General features: G+C 35.4%; 1 protein-coding gene across 1 annotated transcript; it reads right to left on the bottom strand.

The window, feature by feature from the left end:
* Window positions 1-4,867: 4,867 nt before the first annotated feature.
* Window positions 4,868-11,782, bottom strand: LOC106662439 (transcription factor LBX1-like). Its single transcript, XM_024227367.1, has 2 exons — window positions 11,710-11,782; window positions 4,868-5,460 (listed from the first exon to the last, which is right to left on the bottom strand). Exons 1-2 carry the CDS (start codon window positions 11,780-11,782, stop codon window positions 5,093-5,095), a joined length of 441 nt encoding a protein of 146 aa, XP_024083135.1. The 3' UTR covers window positions 4,868-5,092.
* Window positions 11,783-12,096: the final 314 nt, after the last annotated feature.

The raw sequence follows: 12,096 nt of genomic DNA, 5'->3' as shown, positions 1-12,096 counted from the left end.
GGCTTAGCACGCCTACTCATTCAGAAGGGGGAGGCTACGGACATGGGAACTAGGACTACTAGGTCGAAAAATATTGGACATGTGTCCAAGGGTTCTTGCCAATAATTAACTTAATTTTTTGAAAATATGGTTTTATGCCTTATAATGACACTTCCTCCTGTTCTGTACGGAGTGATGAACCTACAATTTGATCTTTACCGATTACCTTGGTCGGCCTATCCTCTTGCCGGTTTGGCCTCGTTTCGGCATTTCGCCATCTTCAATAGTTCTAACCGTTACAGACCCAACACTAATGATCGGTAAGTATTAAATTACATATTTATTACTTTTCACTTTATCTTCGCTCTTTTTGAATCTAACGACATAGGTAAATACAATTTCATGTATCTTTTCATTTATACAATTTATCCATACATATTTCGTAGTGTTTGATGTCTATCAGTCTTTCTTGTTCGCGCTTGATCGTTGATTTGATTGTTATAGAACATTTTCGCCTGCCTACACTGCTGAGTTGGTCTGTCTGACGCTTTCGACATATTCAGGAAAAATACAGGTTTCAATTCAATAAATTCAGGCTGAATTATATGATGTTACAATAGATATATAACAAGTTACAAAAACAAAATGACGCTTTCAGCAAAGATGGCAAAAAATTTTGCTTTTGAATAAACAATTCGGAATCGTTCTAAGCACCCTTTAACACCCTTAAATACGAATTTTCATAGTAATAAAATATAGAAGTTTTAGGCTTGACTCACTGAGGGCAATAGTTGTTTTTCAGCGAGGTTCAGAATTCCAATTAAAAATTAGTAATCTCTCAAGTGATGTCTAATGTTCAGTGGATTAAAACCGTTGGAAATGTGCATCTCTTCCTAGAGCCTATATCAACAATCTGTGATTTTTATGACATGAATAAGATAAGGATGAAATTAGCAAAAGCTCCCTAAACGTTTTATTTACCTCCGATTATGATTAATTTACGGAGTTCAGGTTTGGTGCCATTACGTATAGGCTACCGGGTTCTAAACCTCTGGAAAGTGTCTTGTAGTGATGTTTCAAAGTTATCATTGTTTTTGTGAATTTCGAAAGGAAAATATTTTAAGGAAATGCCCCAGTGAATCGAGCCCAAAAATAACTAATTTTTAATTGAAAATTCTTGTATAAGTAAGTTCAACTTTACTGGAAACATCTTTTTGTTTTCTAAGGTTTTATGTATTTATCTTCTTTAACACAATCTTGCGTATTATTCTGTTATCCTTGGTGCAAATAATCGATTGATGTACAATAAATAATCTTGCGTAACAAAGGCAGAAAAAGATATTTTAAAAATTGCGTAAATCCCCTAGGTTTCTCTCTCAATCTCTCTCACTCTCTCTCTCTCTCTCTCTCTCTTTCTCTCTCTCTCTCTCTATCTATCTATCTATCTCTCTCTCTATCTCTCTCTCTCTCTCTATCTATCTATCTATCTATCTCTCCCACTCTGTCTCTCTCTCTCTCTCTCTCTCTCTCTCTCTCTCTCTCTCTCTCTCTCTCTCTTATTCTCACTCTACCTATTTCTTTACACCTATCTACCTGTATCTATCAAATTATTGATACATCTAAATTTTCTTTTTATTTATTCCAATTTCCTTCAATTCACTCTCTCTCTCTTTTGTTCTTTCTTACTTCCTCGCTCCCTCCTTCTCTCTCTCACTCTCTCTCTCTCTCTCTCTCGCTCTTATTCTCACTCTACCTATTTATTTATTTATTTATATCTATCTATATGTATCTATCAAATTATTGATACATCTAAATTCTCTTTTTATTTATTTTAATTTCCTCCTATTCACTCTCCCTCTCTTTTTCTTTCTTACTCCCCCCTCTCTCTATCTATCTATCTCTATCTATCTATCTCTTTATCTCTCTCTCTCTCTCTCTCTCTCTCTCTCTCTCTCTCTCTCTCTCAATAGTGGATCGCACTGGTTGGCTGATTCTTTTCAGGTCTTTGCAGTTTAAAATATATTTTTTCTTTTTGTTAGGAACAAAGTTGCTATTCGTTTTCTGAGCCATCATCAAGAAAAAAATTAAAAAATGTTCTCTTCTATGAGGCTCCGATGCAAGCTACAGACTTATGAGCGATGTTGGTGTTTCTCAGCTCATGCACATCATCTGAACTACTGCAAGGAAGGAAAAAATTCTTTCCCTCCTTCGAACAACGTGGCACGCATCTAAATTTTTTAACGACAAATTGACTCAGAATAATCACGTTTGCAATTTTAATTGAATTTTACTTTCTGAGTATTTTTTTAAACTTGGACACTGTATGTTAACCAAACGAACAAGGTTCCTATTAGAAAATTGGGGAATTTTAATTTTTCCTGCTAATATTGTCAATGTATATTTTTTGTGATATTAAACCAAAAGCCTTTGGAGAAATTTAACATACGCGCTCGGCAGAGATATAAAACAAATGCCAAGGGTACATTGAAATTTTCGGTAAAGCTCCGGGAACAATTTACCGGAGAGCGATCATACATACTACTTTTAACTTATGCCGCCCTTGTTACGGCAGGACATTATGCTAATGCTAATCAATTACGTACAACACAAAGGAAAATTCTCCCCTTGAAATAATGATAGGCTCCAAGAGTATTTCATTTGAGTCAGCTCCCATTATGAAACGGTTTCACACAAATAGAAACAAAAATGGGTGGAGGAAGCACACTGCTAAACATTATAATTAAACGTATAATCAAAGAAATTAAGATCAGATTGTTCTCGCAGGTTTTTCATGGGATTGTTAACCTTAAAACATAATACAAAACAACTGATTATTTTTTTGGTTTTCGTCTTTCATTTTATTTTCTAAATAAATAAACGGTGTTTAATTTACGACGTTGCATCATACGACTATAATTTCACGTAGTTTGCGGGATACGACTGATTTGGCTAAAAAATTGTATAAATTAACATAATAACCTTGCAGTTGTAATTCGTTATCTTGCTGAATTATAGACAATAATAATTATTTAGGAGTAATGATCAGGGAACAACTCAATTTTACTCAGCATAAGATTCCGCTACTCTTAATCTGTGTCCTCCATGTACAGTAATATGCCATAGTGTCAGTGTTAATGACCGGAAGAAAAAACCACATGCGCACATATTTGTAGTGTGTATTTTTACATGAACAGACTATAAATAACTTACTTATAAAAAATGTACTAAACTTTCTTAAATGTTAAAAACAGTTTTTTAATCCTTAGTCATCCATAGTGGTCAACGTGAATTCCACTTTGGATGATTAAGGATTAAAAGACATTGCTCATTTATTATTATAAACGATATTTTTTTTTTTTTCATAACACCGATCATTGTAACATCGGCTTAACTAGAATGATCTGTAACCATTTTGAGATTGATTTTTCGCATTATTTTATCCATTAAACCTCATCAATAATTTTTTATTTTTGTTTTTACATAATTTTGACCTTTAAAAACAACTGGACATGTAAGTAAAAAGGCTGCTATACTGACTTTTTGTAAATTGGAGAAATTGAATAATTTTTAATTTATTAAAACTACAGTTGGATGTTTTCAGGTTTTTTTGAATATATCCAAGTCGATTTTATTCAGAATACGTGTTTTTATATTACAACTGGTCTATGATCCTTTGTAGTCTCGCTTAATTTGAACAATCTTTTTTGAAAAATATATCTAGGTACTTTCAAGACCAATGTCTACTTCGCAAGATTCATTCATTTATTGTTCAGTAAAACTGTTGTTAGCTCAAATTGATTAGTTTTATTTGAGAGCAATTTTAAATCATACATGTAATTGATAGTGTTTGAAAACTCTCATATCAAGCACGGTTTGATCTGTAAAAAGCACTGCTTTGATAGATCACATCGTGAACTGACGTCAAATTGTCCTGTTTACTGCTAAGTTAACATAAAATAATTTTTACCAATGTTTATCATTTAAAACTTAAGATATGAACTTACCTTACCTCTTACGGCTTTCATGATGAAATCATGCTTTCATATCAGGTGGAATGCACAATTTGTGACCATTTTTTTATGGGTCTTATTTTCTCTTGCAAATTTACCTTGTCTGGAAAACAATTGACACGCCAAAATCTATTTTTGTGTATATAATGATCAAAAATAACTAATTTACATTTAAATTATATCTTTTACGGGAGGTTTTTGATGATTTTTAAATATGTGTCCGATTTTATTTATAAATGAATGTGTTTTGAATTTTCTATGATTATACATTCTTTATTTTCTCTCTCATTGAAAAAGAAAAAAATGTTTTGATTGTTTACACAAGATGTTTAATGTAAATGTAATGTTAATAAACCGCTAATGGGGCGTCGGTGGCCGCATCGGTTGAGGCGTTGACACGTCGCTCATCACTGTAAGGTGGAGGTCCCGCGTTCGAATCCAGCGGCCCTGCATTCAAACCCGACATACTTATGGGCTTTTTTTCAAAAACACCGGCACCCTGCGGGTTTTTTTATATTTCATTAGTGTCTCTAAAAATTGTTGACAGTACAGATTTAGTTCTCAATTTTCATCTGTGTCGAAATTTTTTAATTTAAAGGATATTAGGTGGAACAAAATAAAAGGTCTGTTAAAATTTACATAACAACATTTAATGCTGTGTACATACAATATCACATAACTAAGCTACTTTATGTACAATCACTATACATTGGAATATATTACGCATATTTTTTAGGTTTCATACATAGGGTCAAGTTTAAATTTTGAGATAAAAGGAAAACAATTGCACTTAAACCTATAAAACTTTTAATTTTATAATGTATAATTATATTTATATATTTTTATTTTAAATAAATTAAGTGACTTGTGATTTATTGTACAATTGTCCTTTTTCTTTACTTTCTTCTTTTTAAATATAATAGATATGTACATGTGCTTTATATACAAAACAAGATCGCGAGATGAGATTGCACGATAAAAATTAATGGTAATTCTATAAATTAATACTGATACTGAGCGACTCAGCTGAAGGACATTTGTCAACGTCAATAAACTTTTACATTGTATTTACAAATTAGCATGTGTTTTTGTACACGAGGAACTTATTTTTCGATGGGTTTCTCGTCTTCGTCGGTGACAGGCTTTTTCTTCAGCATACCGAACGAGTGGACGCTTTCGAGGAAGGACTTCTGCGTCGCGAAGGCCTTGGCAGTTTCGACGTCCTTCTTCAGCTCCTCCATGTCTCTCTTTAACTTCGCCCTCCTGTTCTGGAACCAGGTGATGACCTGGGCGTTGCTGAGTCCCAGCTGAGCGGCGATTTCGTCCCTGTCAGCAGGCGAGAGGTACTTTTGGTATAGGAACCGCTTCTCTAGCTCGAAAATCTGGTGGTTGGTAAAAGCCGTCCTCGACTTCCTCTTTTTCTTTGGCTGCTGTCGGTTGGAGAACATGTTCATGTGGCTCCCTTGGCCTTCTAAAACAAAACAATAAAAACTTGTTAGAAAACAATTCACGCAAAACATGCTGAACATTGTATATAGGTTTATAGAAGGCATTGGTTGAGATAAAAAAAGTCAGTGTAACGGGATTCGAACCCACGACCTTCGGCTAAATTCGCCACTGCTCCCCCACTTGAGATACCGTGACTTCGATCCACTCTGACACCAACTTCCCATCTCAACCCCATCTTTCGAATTGTCCCTTCCTTTTCGCCTTGTTGGGAAGTTGGTGTCCAAGTGGATCGAAGTCACGGTAGCTCAAGTGGTAGAGCAGCGGCGCATTTAGCCGAAGGTCGTGGGTTCGAATCCCGCTTGTGACAGTGACTTTTTTATCTCAACCAATGCCTTACATAAAGATTAATTAATTGAAAAACGTTATTCGGTCAATCGGACCACAAACTATAATGAATTGTATATATGATTGAATTGCAATTAATATAATGTCATGTTCTAAAACATTCAGGCTAATTATGTTCTAGCTGTTGTTAAATGTTAGTGTTGCTTAGACATTTTTTAAATTATGGTCTACTACTTCATCTTCTATCTATAAAAGAGATTCTTTATTTTTCCAGAGTGGACATATGTCATTTTTTTAATTGGTCGGATTTCCGGAATTTATCTTTTTACCCACACGTTACAAACAATTGCTATGTTGTTTTAGCTTTAATCTGTAGTATGTTTTATCTGACATATACAAGTTAGACAGCATATAAATGAATGTCATATGAATATTACTTCACGTGGAGGGTCTTAATTCGAAGGACTTGAAAAGGCCAATTTGCGTGACTAGGCATTGGAAAACAGTGTATTCAGTCGTTCGCCCGAGGCGGCCCAGATTTCGAAATACGATTACATCTCCATCATCGGTTCGGAATCACTTAATTGCCACGTACACAATGGGACGGGGAGCTAACGATTCATTGTAAGGGAACAATAGGCCCCGGCACCGGAGTCATAACTTCATTGAAGGTCTCCAAATTTTTCGAAGACCGGAGACAAATTTTCGCTCTTCGTGTCACAGTTTCGCAAGATTTTTGAAATACGGCTTCGATTGTAAGAGAATCGTAATCCATAGAGCCTCTTGGATCCCAATGGCCTTGGCTAATGGGATGTCGGTTGGACTGTCAAGTCACTAATGAACTTCAGGAGCGGTTCGTTTGTTGAAGACCGACGTCTCTCTTTCCTTATCGTTTCTCAGAAATAAAAAAGATCCAACAATCATCCAATGGATATAATTTATAATTCAACAATATATATTTTATTCGTTTAAATTAGCGATGAAATTGCAGCTAACTGCTTGCAAAACTTACTTTAAAAAAAGGATTACTAAACTTAGTTGCTTAGAGAAGTTAAGAAAACCGACCATATAGTTCTCTCTCTCTCTCTCTCCCTCTGTGTGTGTGTGTGTGTGTCTGTATGGAGAGAGAAACAGATTTTATTCACCATGTTGTATTAGTGGTTTTGTCTCTTTCTGGAATTTCCAATATTTCTAAAAAAGCGTAAAATAATTTTAAATATAGGTGTATTCATCCAATAATACGAAAGTAAATGCATTATGGAGTTGACTTGTCCGGACAGAAAAGAGCAAGAAAAAATGAATAAATCTGTTGAAAAGATGTTAGAAGGTCGTGTTGTCGACACATTTCCAAAACCCAGGCTATAAATTCTACAGGAATAACAGATTGTTATAAGGTAACAGGGCAGAGGGAGATAATATAAAAAGAAAATAAGAGGTCATAAAGTTATACGAAGAGGCGGCATGGGTGGGACGTTATTTCCTTGATCGAATCCTCTTCGTCTGTAAAAGAAGTGCCGACTCACATTCACAAAGACGGTCTGGAACGAAAGTTCAGGGGGCTTGGACTTTTTATTTCGCATCGGATTAAACGCAGTTATGCCACACAGGTAATAAAAAATAATATATCAAAATAAAATAAAAGGAAATTCCCAATACGTCGGAAAAAATACCACGTGATAGGAAACGCGAAGAGAGTATTTGTAGATTTTGTAACATGGGATTTAAGCAGTTCTTAAAATCTTCCCTGATCTATTTTTTACCATAACTCTTCTGCAACAAGGTTTAAAATTGAAAACTTTTTCTTTGTTGATTTTTATACCTCATTTTACGATATATCGAAATGGTTTATAAACCAAAAAGTCTGCAAGTGTTCGCCTATTCATATAGAGGAGCGTTTATTACCCAAAAGCAATGCGGATCTAGTCTAGTGAAAATTTGAGACGTTTTGAGAAGCACTTGTAGACAAACAGCGAGGAAATACTACTAGATATTATCTGGACTATTCAAGCCAAAACTGTTGTTGTTACTGGTCTAGACGTGGTTTTAAAATTGATGCCACATGTAGTATCAAGTCCATATATATATGTGTGTGGACATGTAGGTAAATAGCGAGGATATGCGGACCCGATATCGATTGTTTCATTTAGCTAATTAAGGTTTTGGTTGAGATAAAAAAATCAGTGTGTCACAAGCGGGATTCGAACCCACGACCTATTTAGCCGAAGGTCGTGGGTTCGAATCCCGCTTGTGACACTGACTTTTTTATCTTAACCAAAACCTTAATTAATTGAAAAGGATTTATTTGGTCAAGCGGACCACGAAACCTAATAAATGTTTCATTTAGATTGAATTGCCATACTAAACGTGCTTGTGGTTAAAACTCTGGTCTTTTTTATAATACAGCCATAACTTTGCCTCAGACCTATAGCGAGGCTATCAACACTGATTTAAAGGTTGACTAGACCAATTACAAATTTTTGAGTTTTATTGCTGTTTTATACTTAACACGTTGAGTTTTCGAACATGCCTTTTATTTGAATTATTTCAAAGGATTTATGATTTGAAGAGATATCGTTCAATTTTGGGTGACTGTTAAATATGTGAAAAGTACTAAAGGCAAGAGCTCAATTTATGTTTTTTTTTTAATTAGTATAAGCTTTTAAAGTTGACCATCTAGGAGATGAATAGATCAACCAAGGTGTTGAGAGGATGTCACCTGAAGTTTGACGTCATGTAACGGGGGCGTGTCGGCTCAGTTGGCTCATCATGATCGTGCCCTGTAATCATCTCGCCGCTCTTCACCATCTCCCTCAGTCCCGATGGGTCGGAACCCGCTCCCTCTCGCTCCTCTCTCCCGAATTAGTGCATTCCTCGGGATAAACACTTGTTCCAGCCCCGCCTTGTAATAATCGAACAAGGGCAAGGTGTCGCTCCGGATTGCCCATTCAACTTCTTCCTACCACTTTGGGAGGTCCAGACATAACTAACTGCCTCTTCTCAGGCAAGCCCAGGGAAAAAAATCTGGGTGAAAGACTTTTTACGCCCGGCTAATGTGACGATTCTTCACGGTGAACCTCGAGGGAGATCCCACATTCCTCGAATACTAATCGTAACTTATCCCATCCTGTCGATTTATCTTTTATTTGTAATATTTCGCCAAACGAACTTCATTCGACGCAATCAAGTTTTGGATAAACAATTTCGAAAACAGACAGCATATTTCACGTTGTCAAATGTTACCTCGAATACTCAAGCAATATCCAATGAACATTAATAGACAACCCATCTGGTCGAAGAATCTGCGGGTCTGTTAATTTCATCTAATCTTTTAAATGTAGTCTTCCCAGGCCATTTGATTTTGATTTTAGTCTTCTCTCCAAACAAGGACTCAACAACTCAATCCAACGTTGAAAGTAATTTAAAAAATAGCCATAAAGCCACGTTTTCCATTTTTGCGCATATAAAAGTTTTAAATTATAAATTTCGTGCAAAATTCTAGATTTAAACATTTTAAATTAAAAATTTAGGTGTGAACGTTTTATTGGAATATTCATAATTTTTTCTGAACGACAGTGAAACCGCACGGCTCAAACTGGTGCATATACAGGGTGTCCCGTTAACAGATGTAACACAGTACTTCAGCAAGTTATCCTTCATGTTAACTACGACTAAAATTGTCCCTATTTTTTAAAGTCTGATTCTCAACTGTAATCGAAAAATCACACTTATTAGGTTACAAATTAATTAAGGTTTTTAGTTGAGATAGAAAAGTAATTAATTGAAATATATTAATTGGTCAAGTGGAACACTAAAACTAGTTAATTTAATAAGTAAAAATGAAGTGTACCTTCACTAAAGCTCTCCGTGGCCATTTCATTTATCGCCGAGAATCAAATAGATTACACGACATTTGAAAAATGGCAAAAAGGAGGACAAATTCAAAAAGGTGTGGTTGATATAGGAAGTTAGTGTCCGAGTGGATCGAGGTCACGATAGCTCAAGTGGTAGAGCAGCGGCGTATCTAGCCGAAGATCATGGGTTCGAATCCCGCGCGTGACACTGACTTTTCTATCACAACTAAAAACCTTAATTAATTGAAATATATTAATTGGTCAAGCTGACCACTAAAACAAGTGAATTTAATAGGTTATTTCAATCTTTCAAAATTTTATCCCATAAAATCCCTTGTATTTCATAAAATGTTAATCCTACTTTAAATTTGATTAAACCAATAGAAAATCCATTGAAAACCTTACGTGATTCATAAGATTTTTGTAACCTTAAGCAAATAAAATGGAAAATTACTAAATGGTTTAAGTAAGAATTTCTTGGTTCTGTAAATACTGACAGGTATTATGATGCTTACATAAGTTACTGCTACGACTGAGTTATATACATATGTAGTTAATTTTTCAATGGTTGACATTTCATCGGTAAAATTTAGTACAATAAATGGTAAAAAAAATAGTAATTAAAATTTTGAAACTTCTATTACTAAATAAATAAAAAAGTAATACATGATAAACAAAACGGACTCTTTAGGACAACATAAGAAAAGTACAATTAAAATTAAATTAAATGCCCAAAATGACCATCTTCTAGAAGAATACAAGCCAAGGAACAAGAAAAATCATGTGTCATTGATTAATAAAAGCGACAGCTATTCCAGACAACAGCGAGACTGTGCGGACCATTTTAATTATTTACTTGTAAATTTTAAACGATTTTTGTAGAAGAAAGGAGGACAACTAGAAGAACCCTGTCAGAAACAAATATTACTCCTGCCAATTGTGAAACTTCGCGGGTAAATTCGTTCAATTTTTATTTGTGTAATGTAAATAGAACTAAAACATTGTAATACAATAGGGAGTATACTATTTTCCCCTAAAAGCTTGTCTACAATAGCGAAAAGAAATTACTCTAGGGACCAGGAAATATGTTTCTTTAACTGATCAGTTTGGTACAAATTTTGTTTTTAATTGAATTTTTCAATAAATATTTTTGTATCAAAACATGACTAATGGGCTAATAACATTTTGTAAAGCATTCAAGTTTTTCCCGTTTTTTTGTCGTTAAATTTCCGATGCAACGCTTTAAATGTAAATTGATTTGAAGGTAGGAGGAAGAACGGTGCACAATTTGGCCCCGTTCCTTTCATAAACGGGAAAGCAGTGACGCAAGTGCCCTCGGGCGTCGTCGAGGTACGAGATCGTATAAAATGGAAACGGAGGAAGTATGCCGGCTGATGGGTAAAGGTCAAAGAGCACTCTAGGTGTTGGAGCTGGTTTGTTGGAGGGGCCGGCTAGTTAGCAAGGGCGGCACACATCAAAAGAATCCCGGCGGCTCACCTCAAACACCCGGGTATTAATAATCCCCCACCAGGCTACACGGACACATATCCCGGCTCATTCTCACACGAGACCTCTCGTTTCAACACTTACTCATCCACAAACCTAGTTCCCCACGTCTCTCGATAGGTGACCTCTCCACCATACTGGGGATTTTATTCAATTTGTATATAATTTCGTCCGAAAAATTCTTAAAGATCCTCGACAATTTATCCTAATGATAAAGAGACCCTTGAACAACCTCGTCACGCTATAATTAATCTCTCTCTCTCTCTCTCTCTCTCTCTCTCTCACTCCTTGGATGAACCTTAAATTTTCTTTTGTCTGATACAGATGAGCTAGGCAGGCTTTTTGTAGATCTAACATTGCACAAAAGGTGTGAACATTTCTTAGTTAATTAACTTGGCATATATCTGAAACGACTACACGTCAATTAATTTTTCCAGGCCTTCTAAGAAAGACTTAGAAGATTAATTTACAATAAAAATAGTACTGGGTTTATTTTTTCTATCAATTTCTTTTTTTTTAATTTTCGTTCAACAATTGTTGAGTAGAAGTTGAAGTTGCCATCTGATTACCAGGTGTACACCTTGATTCCTGATTTGTACCTGATGATGTAGTCTGCTGGTTGGTCGCCGTAGATGTAGTCATTTGATTACTACCTTGTTACTGAGCAGTACCAGATGAAGTTGTCATCTGATTTGTACCTAATGGTGTAGTCTGCTGGTTGGTCACCGTAGATGTAGTCATTTGATTACTACCTTGTTGCTGAACAGTACCAGATGAAGTTGTCATCTGATTTGTACCTAATGATGTAGTCTGCTGGTTGGTCACCGAAGATGTAGTCATTTGATTACTACCTTGTTGCTGAACAGTACCAGATGAAGTTGTCATCTGATTTGTACCTAATGATGTAGTCTGCTGGTTGGTCGCCGTAGATGTAGTCATTTGATTACTACCTTGTT

This window comes from Cimex lectularius, unplaced genomic scaffold (genome assembly GCF_000648675.2).
Source record: "Cimex lectularius strain Harlan isolate CLEC.00 unplaced genomic scaffold, Clec_2.1 scaffold193, whole genome shotgun sequence".
NCBI lineage: Eukaryota > Metazoa > Arthropoda > Insecta > Hemiptera > Cimicidae > Cimex > Cimex lectularius.
Note: the sequence above shows the minus strand (reverse complement) of the source record. Positions and strands in the feature narration are given on the sequence as shown.